At 35.7% G+C, this 19104-nt stretch overlaps 1 protein-coding gene across 1 annotated transcript; it reads left to right on the plus strand.

Moving 5' to 3' along the window:
- The first annotated feature begins 98 nt into the window (after positions 1–98).
- LOC145333331 (uncharacterized) lies at positions 99–18763 on the plus strand. The gene is made up of 28 exons (XM_080178452.1): positions 99–115; positions 150–299; positions 1076–1176; positions 1528–1662; positions 2186–2304; positions 2991–3079; positions 3453–3604; positions 4188–4298; positions 4725–4839; positions 5200–5350; positions 5498–5783; positions 5941–6024; positions 6872–7017; positions 7419–7490; positions 8063–8147; positions 8571–8786; positions 9290–9393; positions 9577–9672; positions 10367–10446; positions 11110–11185; positions 11727–11815; positions 14061–14161; positions 14749–14848; positions 15203–15316; positions 15637–15813; positions 16361–16421; positions 16967–17023; positions 17746–18763. Exons 1-28 carry the CDS (start codon positions 99–101, stop codon positions 17848–17850), a joined length of 3189 nt encoding a protein of 1062 aa, XP_080034578.1. The 3' UTR covers positions 17851–18763.
- Positions 18764–19104: the final 341 nt, after the last annotated feature.

Raw genomic sequence — 19104 nt, forward strand, 5'->3', positions numbered from 1 at the left:
TAATTTAAAGATTTTAATTCTTCTATTAAATTTTAATTGGTTGGTTCATTAAGTTAAGTGTCCAAATGTTTAAACCAATAGTTTTAATCTAAAGAAGGATGTACATCAATTTATCGTCCATTATCTTCTCCCATAAATAACACATAAAGATATTTTCTAACTAACCAGACAAGTACTGTATCAAGCAGTGCAGGACCGGCCTCCCATCTTATTAAGACCAGCGCTAGTTCCTTGGCGGCCGCTGTGCACCAAAGCAAATCAGACTCGCCAGAACAGAATTCCAGTATTATTACTACAAGGCAGGAGTTTTTACCAAAATTATAATCGGACGTCGCCGTTTCTATAACTGGCATAAATACAGTGGATTTTTTTTTCGTAAATTGTTTTCGTATAATAGTTTTTCTAACTATTAAACCATTAATCGCAGGTATCTTGATAATGGGGAGGGAGGGGACATTTTACTGAAAATTACGCTGGTATCCAAACTTATAACTACGATATTAGGCTCAAAAACTTAGGGAACGTTTACTGAATTTTGATTGGTTAGTTCCAAACTTTTTAATCTTCAAGGGGATTAATTTTGTTTTTCATCATTTGAGATGTAAATCAATTTATAGTTTGTCTTATCACCTAATATCTCAGAAAGTTTTAGTTTGTATGTATGTAAATATATAATTTTGTTGGGTTAACTTGTCTTAAACTTGTTAACTATCAAACTTCTTGTTTAAGTCTAAATTACACAAATTCTTAAATCTTAATTTACAGGAATATTAAACATACAATTTTCTAACATAAAATTGGATTAGACAGACAGAAAAAAAACAGGTTTTTCTTTTTAAGGTTCTGGTTAATGATCTCCCAATCTCCTTGGGGAAAAGCCCAATGATAAAATCATACCTAACTGTTAAAGGAAGCATCATGCAAAGTTTAAAGTCAAAAGAACAATTCTAACATGCCTAAATTATCGATAAAAGCTGTCATACTGACATACCCTAATTAGAGAAACTCTTCACAATTTAAAAAAAAACTAATATGTAATATTGATATTCTGGTAAAATCCACCTGACAATTCTAGTGCAAGCAGTAGTGCAACCTTAGTATCTCCAGCCGCTTCCCCGCGCCTCCAACAATCCAGACCTAATTCCAGTCTAGAGTTCAAGCAGTTTGGAACAACAGGTCAGTGTAATTGTAGGGTAGGTGTAATATAAAAAATACTAGTAATATAAACTAGACTAGGTAGTGATTTTTTTGTCAAATGCTATTAATAATTAATATATCATTGTTTAGGAAGTACAAGTACATTAGGTCCTGAGTAAGTGTTGTATCTGTACCTGGTTGTGCCTAACTATCTTTCTATCATATTGTTTAGAAAGTACAAGTACAGGAGGACCAGAGTACAGTGTTGTATCTGTACCTGAGTATACCTAATTATCTATCTATCATATGTTTAGGAAGTACAAGTACAGGAGGACCAGAGTACAGTGTTGTATCTGTTGTACCTAACTATCTATCTATCATATTGTTTAGGAAGTACAAGTACTGGAGGACCAGAGTACAGTGTTGTATCTGTACCTGGAGTGGCAGCTGCTGGACAAGGCAAGGTGACTCCAAGTCCTGGCAAAAGTATTTCATCCCAGGGCAAGCTCAGAGTTATCAACCAAGGTAAACCTTTATAAATACATAGATTTATTTAATAACCCTAGATGGCTAGTCAGAATTTCTATCAGAAGGAAGATTTTGTTTATGTTTATTTACATATTACTTATTCAAAGAAACAAGCGGCGAAATTATTTGACGATTTCTCGAAGCTAGCTTTATCGTACGAATTTATTACTGTTGAGGCGGATGGGACACTTATTAAAACCAAAACTAAAACACAAAGGAACTTAACCAAACAAAGATATATCCAAGTTTGAACCAGTTTTGGACGAATTCAAACACCATAGGTTCGAATCTCGAATTAACACCGCGTCATAATTAAAGACGTTAAAGATTGTTCCTACTGCTGCTTTGTCACGAACTTGACATTAATAGTTAGAGAAGGGTGATTTCCTTGTCCCAAAAACAGTGGAAACTCATTACCACAGTTAGGACTTCCATGGACTGAAAAGGAGATATTCCCCTTTTTGTTATCGTTAGTTAATGATCTAGAGTGTCATAGACATGCTGAAAAACTCTTGTTTAGGTTTACATCAGAGTGAAAACATTCAGACTCCCAGCTTGAGAAGTTTAAACCTGAAGGAAAGTAATAAGAACAGGCGGAGGTCAGGGGCACATTCACATTCTGGACATATTCCTTCACAGGTCAATTTTATTCTTCATTTTGTATCACAGTAAAATGTTCCTGGGATCGATTATTTCTTAAAATCTATAAACTTCAAATGCTGCTAGTGGTCTAACGGCTGAATGTATATATTATGTTCGCACAATATTCCAACCGACATAATAAGGCATACAAATAATCATGAAACGCCATAACTCAATAATGCCCAGTTATCTCGTAGTTGCAAAGCTGATCTATAAATAATGTTTGTCCAATTCTCTGCATGTAATTCGAAATTCTTTGTTATTTTTTTTGGTTTTTCTCTACCTATTTCATTTTCACAGTAAACTTTTTTAAAAATTTTCTTAATGATCTTTTGGTTAAAAAGGGACGGTTGATTAAGGCAGTCATTGAGTAGTCATGCTACTATCTATATAAACAGAATGGATAGGATATACAATAAACATAGATATATTGTCAGGGGAAAATTTGTCAATTTAGGTGTAAATATGGTCCTCATTTATTGGCCAGTTCAGTCATCCAGTAGGTGAGGAGGGAATTGGGTAAAGAAGGTTGATAAGGGGGTATCATTGTTTTAGCCAGCTGCGAGCATCACTTCATCAGAGTACATATAAATATTGAACATCCAAGTAATAAAGCATCGATTATAAACAGCATTGTAAAGTTAGATCTGTTAAAAAAAAGTCTTGAATTGTATTTTGTTTAGGTGTCTCAAGTAGCTCTATCAGCCCAAGTGTCCCACTCACATCCAAGTCATGCTTCTCCAGCGGCCTCAGGTCCCTCTGGGGCCGTTAGGTAAGATTTTATAGTATGCTCTTTACGTCAATATTTTCAATCGAAAAAACAGAGGACAAGAGGGGACATTGGACTGTAAATAACATTGTTAACACAAGTTTGATAACCATATTATCTTATTCATTGGCTCTAAAACGTTGGCTTCATTTATTGAATATTGATTGGTTGGTTACAAATTAAACCTACTTTTTAAAAATAACATTAATTTGGGATATATATCAAAATCATCCATTATCTTATCCCTGAAGATCCCTGGAATTTACGTGGTTTTAAAACTTTGGACACCAACAGCTAAATATACCCTCAATACCTCGAAAAACAGATTTTATTTTGCTGTGCAACTCAAAATTCAAGAAACCTAAAAATATTGCAGAACATCCATGCGGCTGATGACCGTGGCAGCTGCTGTGTCAGCCGAAGCGTCTGTAGCGGCCACAGAAACTGAGGAAACCAACGCCATAGCTGCTGACAATGATTCTGAATCTGAATCAGACGAGGAACAAGACAACTCTGTCAATAATACAGGTGATTTAGAATTTGTTTTTGTTGCGGTGACTAGTGTAATCATGCTCAGGAATCTAAAGGGATAAGACAATAGCTGATAAATTGATGTACATCTCACATGATGATACACAAATTACCTATTCTATAGCTTACAATTAGTGGTTAAATCATTAAAACACATAAACTTGAACCATCCAATCAAAATGCATTAAAAGTCCCCAAAATAATTAAGCCAACGAGTAAGAAAAAAATATTGTAAAACCTTGGGTACTAGTGTAATAAACAGCTCACTGTCTCCTCCCTTCTTGAATCATGCTTAGGATGAAATACAACCATGGTGAAAAAAGAAATTCTGTTTATTTTTACCATACCTAAACTAGCTCAAATATTAATCATATAAAATGTTTTTTATCCTATCCTGAACAAGGTGGTTAAATTTTTTTTTTTTTTTTGAGAGGGATGTGGTAAAGAAAGGTTTGAGGGGGGGGGGGTAACACCCTTAACTCCCTCTCCCCCCTTGGACGTCTTTGATTTTGAGCTGGCCAAAATTTTTAACTTCTTTGTTACCTACCTATCTTAGAGTTAACAAAATTTAATTATTTAGGAATTAGTACTCCACTGGCCAACTGGAGTGCAGAGGATGCCTGGCCAACAACCAACAGAGAAAATAATTGGACACACCCTGTGGAATCTGTAGATACTGTGCCTCCCTCAGGTAGATAGATAGATAGATAGACACTATATGCCTGGCCAACAACCAACAGGGAAATAGATTTTATAGATAGACAGACACTTGAATTTAAATAATTAAGATAGAGAACATTCTCGCCTGACTGAAGGCCTTATAATTTCAAGGTTTTTAAAGGATATGACAATGGATAAGAATTTGATAATTATAAAAAAAATTACCTAAATTTTTTAAGCCAACGAAAAAGATAAAGTTGTTAGAAGGTATTAAACTTTGGGTTCCAATATATTTTGGAATGGTGTAGTCACACTATAATAGTTAAAAACCATACCTGGACCTTCACCTGAGAAACTTCACTATAAAGTAGAGTATTGGTCTAGAAATTAGGGAGATCCTTCTCTACAAACAGACAGATAGACATCCTGTTACTTTAAAATAATGACAATAATTAAGGGGCTGTTTGGCAGTTACCAGCCAATCCTCCGCCATCTAGCGGGGCTAAATCCAACAACAGTATAGCTGCTTGGAACATTAGAGACCATTCTGAGGACATCAGCAATGTTCAAAGGTAAAGTTTTAATCAAGTCCAAGCTTTTGTCAAGCGTTTAAAAATCGCAGAATATTTCAGTTGGTCAAATGGTATTTTACAAGAATGATTATTGATTATGTTTGTTTATTCTGAATTGATTTTTATGAAAACAAGGAGCAGTTTGGCTGCCAATGTTTTAAAATGTTCAAAAATGCCCCATAGTTTGGGAAATCTACAGTAGAAAAATCAAGAAAACCTAATTTTTTGAACGGTCTCGGATGGACAGACGTCTATACCCTAGTTATAGAATACCATTAGCTAATAGAAATACACAACACAACTAACTAATATTTGATAACATTTCTACTAGATAAAATACCTACATAATCTTTATGTTAGAACCGGAATCCTGCCGTGGAACATTCCTATAACCAACCCCACGTGGTGCTCTGTGCTGCAGGAGCCTGCGAAATGGGAGGCTGGTCACGTGACCTCAACATCTGTGATGACAACGTGCCGCGCCAACACTCTGCCCACATGGACTACAGGAATGTTTATACAAAACAGCTAAAAATGTATTTGGTCTGTTTTGATCTCTTAGTTGACCTATACTTATGTGCATGTGCAACAAATTGACCCAAAATTTTTCTTGAAATAAATTTTATTTCAGCATATTTGAATAGACATTATTCTAGGGACATCCCGAGGGGGTGAAGGGGCAGCTGTTGTTGTTGTAACCCCGCCTCCAACGGTTAGCTGGACCCACCCGGAAACCTCTCCTGCCCACGCCCAAATCGGGGGCGGCAGTGGAGGGGGTAATAATTCAGGAAATGTGGGCGGAGGAGCAGGGAGCATTGATGGTCAGGGGGAGGGAGAAATGGGCAGTATTGTTGGGGGACAAGGGGAGGGGTCAGGTGGTGGGGCCAACATTGGGGCTGGTTCAAGCAGAGAGGGCATCGAACCCAATAGTTCTTCAAATTCAAGTAAGTTTCTTCCAACAATACTGGAATATTCCATGAGAATTGAAAAAATTATAATGCAACTTTAAAAAGATAAATATTCTGTCTTTGTCTCTAAAGAGAATTGTCTGAAATTTTTACCTAGTTTTTTTTAATATGATATGATAATTTAAAATTTTAGGTGTTGATACAGAACCGCTGGACAGTGTGGAACCTGACATTACCTGGAGCTCTGGAGAGTCACCCTGGCCAAAATCTAATTCAGGTAAAATCGAGGATTTAGGGAGTTGTGACAATTGAATAAAACAACTTAAATACTTCTTTTCTTATGATGGTCTATCATTTATGTTTATTTTTACTTATACATTTATGACAAAAAAAGGCATACAGTTCTCATATCTTCCAAAGTAGTGGAAGGCCCTGTCAAGATGAAACTTTGCGTATCTTGGCCATTTTTCAAGTATAAAAAAATAGTTTCTATGCGTTCTCTGTGGTTTTTATGTAAATACAGAGTACACGAAAGAAAACGTTAATCATTTTTCATTAAACAAGGATGACAACATCCATAAAAGCGAAGCACTGAAACGGTAGGACAAACGGACATGAACACTTATATAGTGTCAGAACTGAATAATCAGAATATATAAGTATAAGAGTCGAAGCAAAATTGTAAGTGAATTTGTTGAAAAACTGCTTTATACAGAATAATGTTTATGGACATACTTACATATTTAGGACTTGATTATAGAGTTGCTTCGCTTATAACATTATACTTTGTTGTCCCAGGAATCAGTATACAAAAAATCAGATCAATCGGATTATTAGATCACATAAAAATTTGTTGTTAAAAAAGTAAAAAAAACAACATGTTTAAATTGGACGTACGGACATTTTGGTAATGATTATAGAGTTGCTACGCTTTCTAAATCGTACCTAACTGTTACAGGAATCAAAATTTGAAATCGATAGGACAATTCTAACATGCCTAAATTAACGAAAAGAGCTATCCGTTATGGACGGACGGACGGACGTACGGACGGACCGACCCTAATTATAGAAAAGCTTCGCTTTTAAAAAATGCATAAGATATGATGAAAATTATCTCTGTTTAGATTCTCTCTCTGAAAGCAGAGACATGTTGGCAATAAGATCTGGAATACCATTGGCTCTACAAAACAAAGCAATTAGATCCGGAGTTCCTATTGGTCCATTCCAAAATAAAAGAAAGAGAAAATCTAAAAGTGTTGATTCAAATAAGGTAAGGATATAAAATTAATGATAGGAATACCTAACTTTTTTCACCGTCTTTTTAAAAGAATTTTTAAAAATATGTAAAAAAAACGTATAATAATTGGGAAGCCAAGATAAATGGGGTTACTTACACAAAATTAATGAGTAGATAAACCCCACTTTGGTTTCCACCCCCTCTCTACACCCACCTTAACAAGAGTTGTTAACCTTCCCCACCCCCTCCCCATATACAGACAAGGGGGTTTTCAAGGTAAAAGACCACACAACCCTTAATAAAAATCTGAGCGCCCCGCGCGTCATTTCATGTAATATAGGGGTGAATAAATCGATGCATGAGTTAAAAAAATAAGACAATGAAAACGACAAATCCACTGAATTGTCATAAAACTGTTAATTTACCTATTTTAGTCTAAGAAACGTGGGAGTATCAGTCGAGGTCGTGGTGATCTAGAAGTTAGAAAAGATCTCATGATCCAATCTCAGGAACAAATAATGAAAAATTAAATTTTTATTGTTATATTATTATAAAATGGTGCTTTTTTACCGGTTGATCACCAATACCCTCCCGAGTCCCCACTCCCCTTCCATATGTTTGATATAAATTGAAAAAAAAGATAGGGAGGTTATTTTACCTGAGGTGCCCAATATAACCTAACCCAGCAAACAAACAATAACTAATCCCTTCCTCCCTTGTTTTTGATTCATTTAAAATTAAGGGGATGGAGATTCAATGCTCAACAAGGTACTTTGTAAGAAAGCGCCTTCCTCAAGAATCCAGGTAATCAGCGTCAATATTCTGGTTATTTGAAAGAATATATAATAATATGGATATTATTACAGGGGGAAAATTGTTTTCAATTTATTTTGCTTTTTTCCCAGTCATTTATTGGTCAGCTCGTTCATTCTTTATGAGGTGAGGAGAAGGGTGAAGAGAATAGAAGGGGGAAATCGTTATATTAGCCAGCTGCGTGTTTCAATTTAAGAGAGAACAGGAAAATCTGGTGTAAGATCCAAGTAATTATATATCCATTATTGATTATTTGAATGGATGGCAGGAATACAAAGATCTGACACATCACCACCATGGAGGACCAGATCATGAAGGTGGAGAGGATAATCTAGGACAGGATATTCATGGTAACATTCTTTTTTTTAGGAAGGTTGGTCGAACTCCCCCCTTAACCCTTCTTTTTTTAGCCGTGGGGTCCGGGCAGAGTGATGAATTTCCAAAAAATAAGTGGTTACCCAACTAAATGTGGTAGTGGTTTTTTTAATAGATAAAATTTGAAAATAATGTGCGAGGTAGTTTTATCTTCAAATGCCAATGCTTTCCGGGTGGTCCTAACCCTGCTGGTCCTTAAATTGTGGTGGCCTAATCCAATATAACCTAACCTACCCTGCTCTATAGTAATAAATAGTAATTGTAATACCTCCCACTTCTTTATTAGTGATTTATTTAGTTGTTTAGGAGAAGGCCATTTTTCTTTTACGCCTTTCCAGTACCAATATAAATTAAAATGTCCTTGAGATCTTGTTGGAAGACACAAAAATTATTTTTAGGTCTTTTAATCCAAGAGGACGACAGCAGCCCTCATAACCCGACTGCAGACACACACTCAGGACTCGAACCCACGACATCAAATTCCTACCAAAACTCGAGCGGCGCTTCCGGCACTTGTGATAGGGACCCGTTGTCCCCGTCTAGCGGGGTCCCGCCGCTGGCTGTACATAACCCTGCGGGGGCTTCGCATCACCACTCTGTTACGGTTGTAGGAGGCAAGGATACGTGGATAAGAAAATTGTTAAAAGAGATTTGTTACGACAAATATATCAGTTTAAAAACCAAATAGAACAATAACAAAAATTATTATGTAGGTTTTGTAAGTCTATTATTTGCAGATTGGCTTTGTGAGTCTTTGTAAAAGCTTCATGACTTAATAATAATATTATTATCCATTTATTGTTAGTTTGACTTTCTCAATGCATTTAATAGTCAGTTGATTGTTCTTGGTTATCTTAACAAGAGAGCATCACTGACAAGCAAACAAAAGGTTTAGGATTTTGACCCGGGTTATTAAGTTTTTATTGAAAGAAATAAGCTCAATAAAGGAAAATAAGAATGCTTATCAAACTTTAAAGAGCTAAGATGTAAAATCAATTTAACAGTTTATTTTAATAGGCGAAAAAGTTTATCTTTCCCAACATTTGTATTTTACATCCATTTGTCCTTGGTGACATATTTCATAAATTTATTTTCTTATCCGTGTATCCATGACTAGGAGTGGCAGGGGTGTCCTCAGGTTTGGTTGGAGGTGCAACAGTGGGTGGAGGTGTGCATATTAAGACTGTCACAAAGCTTAATTCAGAACTGGGCTGCGAGCAGGTATTAAAATTAGCATTTAATAACAATCGATACATTATTACTTACTCAACATATCAAAATTATAAATAAAACTGGGCATATTTATTTAGTGTGGTCAGAGCTTCAATGACTCGCATGAACTGTACCAGCATAATCTAACTCAACATATCAAGATTATAAATAAAACTGAGCATATTTATTTAGTGTGGAAAGAGCTTCTATGACTCACATGAGCTGTACCAGCATAATCTTACTCAACATATCAAGATTATAAATAAAACTGAGCATATATATTGTCAGGTAAATACATATATGTTTCATTCATTATATCTTATTCGGAATTATTAATTCGGGATAAAATCACGAAACCTTTACGTATTTTCAGCTGTGGGGGCAACACATAGTTAAATTGACGACTTTTCCATCTGCCCTCAAAATATTATTTTAGTTTTATTTCACTTGGTTGGTTATACCTTACTCCTGAATTCATTAGTACAGTGGCGTGCTTGCTCAGAGATTTATCGGGAATGAGGGGGGGGGGGGGGTGAAATTATTAGGAAGTGAAAAAGAGGAAGGCTAATTTTAATTTTAAGGGGGATGTAGACACTCTTCCTACCCCATGCCGCTTTAATAGGGACGATTAACATAGGATAAGATGAACAATTGGCTTGTTTGCTTAAAATAGAAATGAAATAGAGCTATAAATCTACGGTTTGGTTAAAACTTTTTCTCGTATTCATTCGAATCCGGTGGATAGGAACCGGTTCTCATCCATACGAAAAAACTATGTCTAGCATCGTATTATATCCAGTTTTCTACGAATATAGAAATGTACAATCATAAGATTAAAACCAGTTTTTTAGCCGGTGCCTCCGGCACCTCGGGGCTAAAAAAACTAGTTTTAATCTTATAATTGTACATTCTATATCCGCGGAAAGCCGTTTATAATACGATACGAGAAATAAACATTTTCTTAATTATATTTTGTGTTAAGGTTTGTCCGGAGAAATGTGATGGAAAAGAAAGCCTTAAAGTACATCTCTACAAAGTGCATGGTATTGGTGAAGTTTTTAGGTAAATTTTTTGGTTCCATCCATTCATTGCACACAAAGTGTGTTCTATAAAGCTTAGTTTGACTTCGTATGTCTACTACGTAGCGAGTCCACTCGTCGTTGGTTCGAATCTCGGCCCAAACTGGTTTAAACCAAAAAACGTCAAACACTGTACTTATTTCCGAAATTAATGTAATAATTGAGGGAATGCCTTGGCCCCAAATGGCGAAACTCAATATTATGCACAAATAGGACTTCCATGCAAAGTTCTCAATCAAAGGGTTTGCTGTCTACAATAACAGGTTTTATTTCCATGGCAAGTGTTACCCTTTTGTGTATAAACCTCACATTGAGATATCAATCAGGTTCCAAGTACCTTGGTTGTTTATGGACATAAATTCCGAATACAAAAGATTTACATAAAATGGTCAGCGAAAAATTGACCTGTTAATGATCTAACAATGGATTTATTATAACTTAGATCCTACACCTGATTATCAAGTACTCTAATAAAGTGAAACTTGTAGCTGGCTAAAATGACAATTTACCCATTTAACCCATCCTCTCCGCTCCTACTTGATGATCGAACTGTCAATTAAATGATGTCCATGTTACCAACCTAAATTGACGACAATTTTACCCCTGTATGTCATAATACCCACTTATTGTATATCCATTGATCTAGGTGTGAGGAATGTAATTTCGAGACTCCCAGTAAACCTGGCTATATCAAGCATATCGGGGATCATATTCCACCTGAGGTTAGTATAATATTTCATTGATTGATTGACAATTGACTGTAAAGAAAGCGTTCTCTTATTCCATGCATTAAAAACTTTGGGTACTTTTGTTAAATCTTGATTGGTCGGTTCATACTTGGTAGTGTCTAAACTTGTCAACCAAAAGTTTATTTTCTACTTAGGGGTGTAGGGAAAGGCGATAGGTTCGAATCTTGGCCCAACACCGAGTCATAACTAAAGACGTTAAAAATGGTTCCTACACCTGTTTTGTAATGTGCGCGAAATAGTTATATTAGGGACAAAGGTTGTGCAAACAAAGGGTTGGTTGTCTGAATGGCGTTTATAATTTAGCAAGATTTGGTTAAGACATGCATTAAAATAAAATCTCGTGGTGTATCCCGTCCTCAGAGGCTATCCGAGGCTATCTTTGGGGATGTACAATATTCATTCTCCATTGTCTTATCCCCTAAGATCCCTGCCTTGTATAAAACAATACAATTGATAGAGTAGTTTAAATTAAAATTGTTATTTTTGTTTTAAATGTTCCAATATTATTATTCAGGAAAAGCAGAAGAAATGTATAAAATGTAAGAAGGTTTTCAAAACAAAATATGGCCTAAAACTTCACCTGAAAGAACATTTTGATGAAAGGTAAACTTAAATCGTTTTGAATAGCGTAGCTACTCTATAATACATTCTTACAACGGTCTGTACGATGTTTCTCTCTGTATGCGGAATGTGGATTTTGTGAAATTTCTCCTTACTTAATGATAAATCATCACTGAATCTATGCACGGTGCTATTATAATGACATGTTCAAAAAGTTTTACTCAATGAAGTGTTGAGTAATTATTAGAATTGTCAAAATAGGATTCTAATTTTTAAAAGCGAAGCTTTTCTATAATTAGGGTCGGTCCGTCCGTACGTCCGTCCGTCCGTCCGTCCGTCCGTCCGAGATAGATAGCTTTTATTCGTTAATTTAGGCATGTTAGAATTGTCCTATCGATTTCAAACTTTGCATGATGATTCCTGTAGTAGTTGGGTACGATTTAGAAAGCGTAGCAACTCTATAATCATTACCAGAATGTCCTTACGTCCATTTTAAACATGTTGATTTTTCTACTTTTTTAACAACAAATTTTCAAGTGTTTTAATTATCCGTTTGATCTGATTTTTGGTATATTGATTCCTGGGACAACAAAGAACAATATTATAAGCGAAGCAACTCTATAATCAAGTCCAAAAATGTAAGTATGTCCATAAACATTATCCTGTTTTTAAGCAGTTTATCAACAAAGGGGGGGGGGCGAAAGTGACACTTTTTGAAACCAAAACTAAGAGTCAACAAAGGAACTCAACTAAAAAAAGGGTTACAGGTCTGAGATTTTGCATGGCAGTTGCTTTATAGGGGTACAATATGGAACTGTGAAGAAACGGCGGCGCAACCGCCGAAAACCGCCGTTTCCCGCCGTAATTTTTGTTGCCTTTTTTCGGCGGTTTTCGGCGGTTGCGCCGCCGTTTCTTCACAGTTCCATATTGTACCCCTATAAAGCAACTGCCATGCAAAATGTCAGACCTGTAACTCTTTTTTTAGTTGAGGTCCTTTGACTTTTAGTTTTGGTTTCAAAAAGTGTCACTTTCGCCCCCCCCCTTTACCTACAATTTTGATTCGACATTTATACATTTATGTTCCGATTTTTCAGTTCAGAAACTATACAAGTGTTAATGTCCGTTTGTCCTACCGTTTCAGTGCTTCGCTTTTATGGATGTTGTCATCCTTGTTATGTTAGCTTTTTTATCATGAAGTAATATGTCTTGTATGTCTCTCCTTGTACACTTGTAATGGGTGTATATTCTACATGGGATCCCCTGCTCAGGGGGGGGGGGGGAATAAAAAATAAGTGGTTGGAGGGGAAAAAAATGAAATAATTAAGACAACTGAAAACATTTTTTCCAATTCCCCCCCCCTCCTTGGTGAAAAAAAACTAAAAAAAATGTGTAGTAGGAGGAATAAAATATAAAGTTCTTTAAATATTTTTTCATTTTCTCCCCTACTTGGTGAGAAAAAACTAGGGGGGGGGGGGGGGGGGAGAAATAAAAAATTTTGTAGCCGGAAAAAAATAAATCTTGTGCAGAATATACACCCCTGTTATATTTTCAAAAGGCTTCGCTTCCACTGGACTTTGAATGCCTTCTTACTCAAAGGGGGGAGGCGGAAGTGATACTTTTTGAAACCAAACTTAAAGTCAAAGGTACTCAACTAAATAAAGAACTACAGCTCTGAGATTTGGCATGGTAGTTTATTTAAAGAGGTACACTTTGGAACTGTGAAGAAACGGTGGTGGAACCGTCGCTCCCGCAGAAAACAGCCGTTTTCTGCCGAAATTTTATTAGCCTTTTCTTGCTAAATTAGACAATTAGACGGCATCATAAGTCTAGTAAAACCAAACTTCTCTTCTCCTGCATTAGCTGCCATCTACTTTCCTGCCGTTCCTTATATTTGCACTTGACACTTTTAAAAGGAAAATTTTTTATGAAAAAAAAGTTTATCCCAGATAATTGAAAATTGTCTAATTTGGCGAGAAAAGGCAAAACAAATTTCGGCGGAAAACGGCGCTTTTCGGCGGGAGCGGCCGTTTCTTTACAGTTCCATATTGTACCTCTGTAAAGCAACTGCCATGCAAAATCTCAGAGCTATAACTCTTTACATAGTTGAGTTCCTTTGACTTTTAGTTTTGGTTTCAAAAAGTGTCACTTCCGCCCCCTCCCTTTAAAAAAATTTAGTGCTGTCTCGTCATTTGTATGTCCGTTGAGACATCTAAAACGATTGTCTCCTAAAAGTTTGTCGTTCTGTCCTTCCTTCCGTCCGTGTAAACTATCTTTATTTTATTTTAAGGTTGGCATGTTCTGTATGTGACTTCCAGACAGCCCAGAAAAGTAACTTGGCCAGGCATATGGCCTCCAAGCACAGCCAAGACCTGGAGGGGAGATTGTTGGGTAAGCATTTCATTGTAGCATAGCTGTGCCCTATAATTGAGGCTGTCTTTGAAACTATACAATATAAATTGAACAAAATAATTTCAATGATTTTGACAAAAAAAATATTGATTAGACATTTATAGGTAATGGAATTTTTAAATGATACCTTTCCAATCAAAACCAGATTTGTTTTGTATGTAAAAAGCCTAGAACCATCCCGATTATTTGGTGCTTTCCTTTAAAGGGGCTGTAAAGCACTAAAACCTTATTTTTAAAATAAGTTGAAATAAGGGGGCAGGGGTTCTGTCACCAATAAAGCACTTGAGGAGGGAAAACGCATTTTCCAGTATGGATTCGAAATATCCGTTGGATTAGAACCGGTTCTAAGTTATGCTGAAAAATCATATATAGCTTTGTATTACAGACAATTTTCCACAAATATTAAAATAAAAATCATAAAATTAATACAAGTCTTGTTAGACCGGGCCTTCGGGGCCGAAAAAAACTGGTTTTAATTCTATAATCTTTCGTTTTAATATCCGCGGAATGTTGTCTGTAATACGATGCGATAAATAACTATTATTTTAACGTGTTTTTTTGTGCAGATGAGAATTTTGCGTGCACCAAGTGTGAGTTCCGGTGTGTTACAGAACATATGCTAAAGAATCATATGCTAAGAAAGCATACTGAGAAGGAGGCAATGAGGTAATTCGTGTTTCTAACCCCCAATCGCCCCCCCCCCCCTCCCCCCAGATTAAAAAAAAATTAAATAAGGGGGGATAGTTTGTGCAAAAAAAATACCCTATTATATAAAGTACTAAGTGTATTTCGTTTGAAGCATAAGATGTCACCAACTACTGAACCGATTGGATTCTCTATTTTAGTTAAGCTTTACTTAGGTCAGATGGTGGATTTAGACTATTTTTCAGAATTAAGTCTTTGCATGATTTTAAGTTATTTTATAGACCTATTTGTCCTTTCGAATACAAAGCCCCTAGGGGCGCATCAGTTAGGAATAGATGAGTCTTTAATTCTATTTTTTTACCAATCCTTGTTCAGGTACCATTGTGACCACTGCCCCTATGCTACAGTTGAAAAAGCTGCTCTAGACAAACATAGAAGATTTAAGCATACGAATGAGAGGCCGTTTATGTGTGATACCTGCGGATTTAGGCAAGAGTTTTGGGAACTGATTTTTTTTTACTTCTGCTATAATAAGGAATCTACTCTATAATTCATCGTGTATGTCCAATCCATTGTCCATGAATATTTTTTGCCCGATGGATGGACCGATAGCTCATTCTTCATTTTTGAAAATAGCCTAAAATCACCACAAGACCAGTAGGTATATTTTCTCTATTTTGTTACAGTTACAGTTACCGAGATCTTAAGTTTTAAGTGGACAGACTAAACATCGTTTTACTTTGTATTTTAGATAGAAGCAAACTACTAATTTCTATATTTCGGCGCCAAAAACTCTAATTCTGATACAGTACGGCAACTGCTAGTTCGATGGCGCGGCATAAGCGCTCGCACAGCCAAACCAAACCGCACAAATGCGAGATATGCGGGCACGAGTATGCGGACAAGAAGCGGCTGCGTGACCACATGTATTTACACTCTGACTATAAACCCTTCAAGTGCGAATATTGCAGCTATACGTGTAGAAGGTTAGTTAATGCTTATGTTTTAAACTAAGTGAGGGGGGAGGGGACAATGGACTGTAAATTACACTGGTGCCAAAAGTTTTATAATAACATTATCTTATTCGATGGCTCTAAAAAATGTGGATACTTTTATTTAATTTTAATTGGTTCAAAATAGAATCATCACAACTTTTAAACTATGAATCTAGAGAAGGGGTATTTTTGTTTTTATCATTGGGGGTTGTTTATTACTGAAAAAAATTTGAATTAAGCCGTTTGCGCCTTAAAATTAAGATATTATTTGAAGAAAGAATAGTTATTTCTTGCATCGTACTATAAACAGCTTTCCGCGGATATAAAATGTTGTACAATTATAATATTAAAGCAGTCTTTTTAGCCCCGAGATGCCGAAGCCAAAAAAACTGGTTTATGATTGTACATTTTTATATACGTAGAAAACTGGATTGAATACGATGCTAGACATAATTTTTTCATATGCTTGAAAATCGGTTCTAATATCGGATACTTATTGGTTTCGAATGCATACGAGAAATAAAAATATTTGATTTAGGAGTGATAATCTTTCGTCTCATGTGAAGCGGCAACATAAAAATTTACAAGAAGAAAAAGAGGTTTGTATCTTTTTTTCTGATTTGGTATTTTTCCATTTTTTTCCCATTATTATGATAGGCATAAGAAATAAAACTACAACCCTTATTTTTAATTTATTTAGAAAATAGGGGACTGGGTTATCTGTGCACTCGAGGTAAATTGAGGGAAAATAATGTTGTTGTTTTTTCATATAAGGGACACTTATGGAAAGGGGGGGAGCGAAGTAACCCCTCTTATATTAAATTCTTGCTTTAAAAAGAAAAATCTCCCCACTATAGTTAGACTTTCCCAGACAGACAAACTAACAGACATTCGGTTTCTTTAATTTCGAGAGCACTGCATTATTACAAGCGACAATTCTTCAAGATGGATTAAGGGGCCTAAAAAAAGGCCTAAAACCATCTCATTACTTAAATTTGAAATACCCAAAATCAACCTTGGAACGTCTGTTCTTTAAAATTATAATCTGTTCAATGGCTAGTAAACCTTAACGGACAAACAAACAAAAAACTTCTTTTCCGACATAAATAGGTATGTGTTTATAATATGAAAATGTTTTATTTAGATAAAAGCTGTGATACCAGATTCTACTAGTGATAATGATAATGCTCATCTACAAAAGGTTTATACAATTTTTTTTATATAAAAGAAATCATTTTCATTCGACCGGTGGATAGGAACCGGTACTGAGACATACTGAAAAATCACTTTGTTTTTTGGCAACCTAACTGGAAGATTTTTTTTACTATCCTTGTAAATTGTCTATAATAAGATGCTTTAAAGAACTAGAGTTTCAAAGAGCAAAATGGTTTATATTATAAAATTGACTCTTATAATAGTTATTTCTCGCATCGTATTATAAACAGCTTTCCGCGGATATAGAATGTACAAATATAAGATTAAAACCAGTTTTTTAGCCCCGAGGTGCCGAAGGCGCGGGATAAAATAACTGGTTTTAATCTTATGATAGTACATTTTTATATTCGTAGAAAGCTGTTTATAATACGATGCGAGAAATAACTATTATAATACGATGCTAGACATAGTTTTTTCGTATGGATGAGAACCGGTTCCTATCCTGTTTTTGATGTAATTGAAGGGGAGTGGGTAAAAAGGGGTAGAAAAAGGGGAAGGGGGTTGTGGGGGAAATTTTCCGTTACAGTTGTTTTTCAGAATCACATTCCCTTTTCCCTTGAAAACAGGCATCTAGTTTTCACTTCTTCCAACAACTCAAAAAAAATCTATGCTTTCTCGTCATTTGTATGTCCCATAAAAGTTTGTCTGTTCGTTCGTTTTTTCAGTTGAAAAAGGCATCAGTTTTCATGAAAACCAATCTTGTTCTAGGTTTTAGACCCAGGTTTACCTTGTACGTCAGTGCTGACACCAAATCCTTTATCCACCCTGGATATTTCACACATTGCCATCAGATCCTCGCCATCACATCATTGACAGTTGTAGAGCAGCTGCCAACAAAAGGGATATAATTTGAAGAAAAGAAATTTGAGAGTCAAATAATGCTAAATATTAGTTGATTTTTGGGGTTTGCTACAGAAGAGAAACAATGATAGTATACCTAATGAAACCAAAATTGGAAATATTCTCTAAATAACAAACACGGCTTATTTTTGCACTTTAAGTATTATTTCCTGTTATATGATCGTCAATCCTATTAGGTATGAAAGTAGTAATATTTTTTGTCTGAAACCTAAGATCTCAATAACTAGGTACAATTTCGATGAAGGTCTCCTCTCCATTGAGGAGAAGCTTAGAGTATGTCACCGGGTGGTTTTATATTCAGGTGTCGGTCTTGGGTTGAATTAAGCTATTTTTCTGCCTTTGATTCCTGGCTCTTTGGGATACAGAGCCCCTAGATGCTAGGGGTTAAGTCGCTATTTGGATTTACAGCCTTTATTAGAAATAATTTTTAGTTTCTACTGTATTTTAATCGGTTCATTGGTAAACGGACAGACAAAAATACTTTTATATAATAGGATAAAAAAAACATAGTTTTGTGAAATTTGTAATCCTTTATAAAACAAGGATGACAACATCAATAAAAGCGAAGCACTGAAACGGTATGACAAACGGACATGAACACTTGTATAGTGTCAGAACTAAATAATCAGAATATTAATGTATAAGAGTCGAAGCAAAAATGTAAGTAAATTTGTTGAAAAACTGCTAGAAACGAAAAAAGCTATCCGTCTCGGACGGACGGACCGACCCTAATTATAGAAAAGCTTCGCTTTTAAAAATATCAGTATTATTTTGTCTGAATTGTATATTATTTAAATTAAATTATATTGATTGGTAAAAATAGTACAATTGTTAAATTAATATAAATTACCTTCAAAAGGTTAATGTGTGTGTGTGTGTAGCCATAGTTTCTTAGTGTTTGGACCTAAGTAGTCATGGAGTAGGACGAGACACTTTTGTATGCTAGCACTAGGGCCAGCTCAAGGTCCACGCTCAAGCACAAGTACTTGACCCGCTGTCTCAAGGGACCTACTCTTTATTACCTCACCCTCAGCGAGTAGGGCAGGTGTCCCAAATTAAGTCACCGTAATGAATGACGCTCTCCACAGAGGAGCTTGGGTAAGGGTTGTACTGATATTATGTACTTGATTATTGAGTATCCAAACTACCCAATTATCACCCTTCTTACACAACCAAGGGGAAGTTGCGTGAATGAATTGCGACTGA

This window comes from Acartia tonsa, chromosome 12 (genome assembly GCF_053477335.1).
Source record: "Acartia tonsa isolate MP-2025a chromosome 12, ASM5347733v1, whole genome shotgun sequence".
Lineage (NCBI taxonomy): Eukaryota > Metazoa > Arthropoda > Copepoda > Calanoida > Acartiidae > Acartia > Acartia tonsa.

Excerpts from the sequence above, each read along its gene's own strand:
- LOC145333331 (XM_080178452.1), top strand. Across the intron at positions 10,447-11,109 it reads GGTATTGGTGAAGTTTTTAG|GTGTGAGGAATGTAATTTCG; the intron begins GTAAATTTTTTG and ends CCATTGATCTAG. Across the intron at positions 11,186-11,726 it reads GGGATCATATTCCACCTGAG|GAAAAGCAGAAGAAATGTAT; the intron begins GTTAGTATAATA and ends ATTATTATTCAG.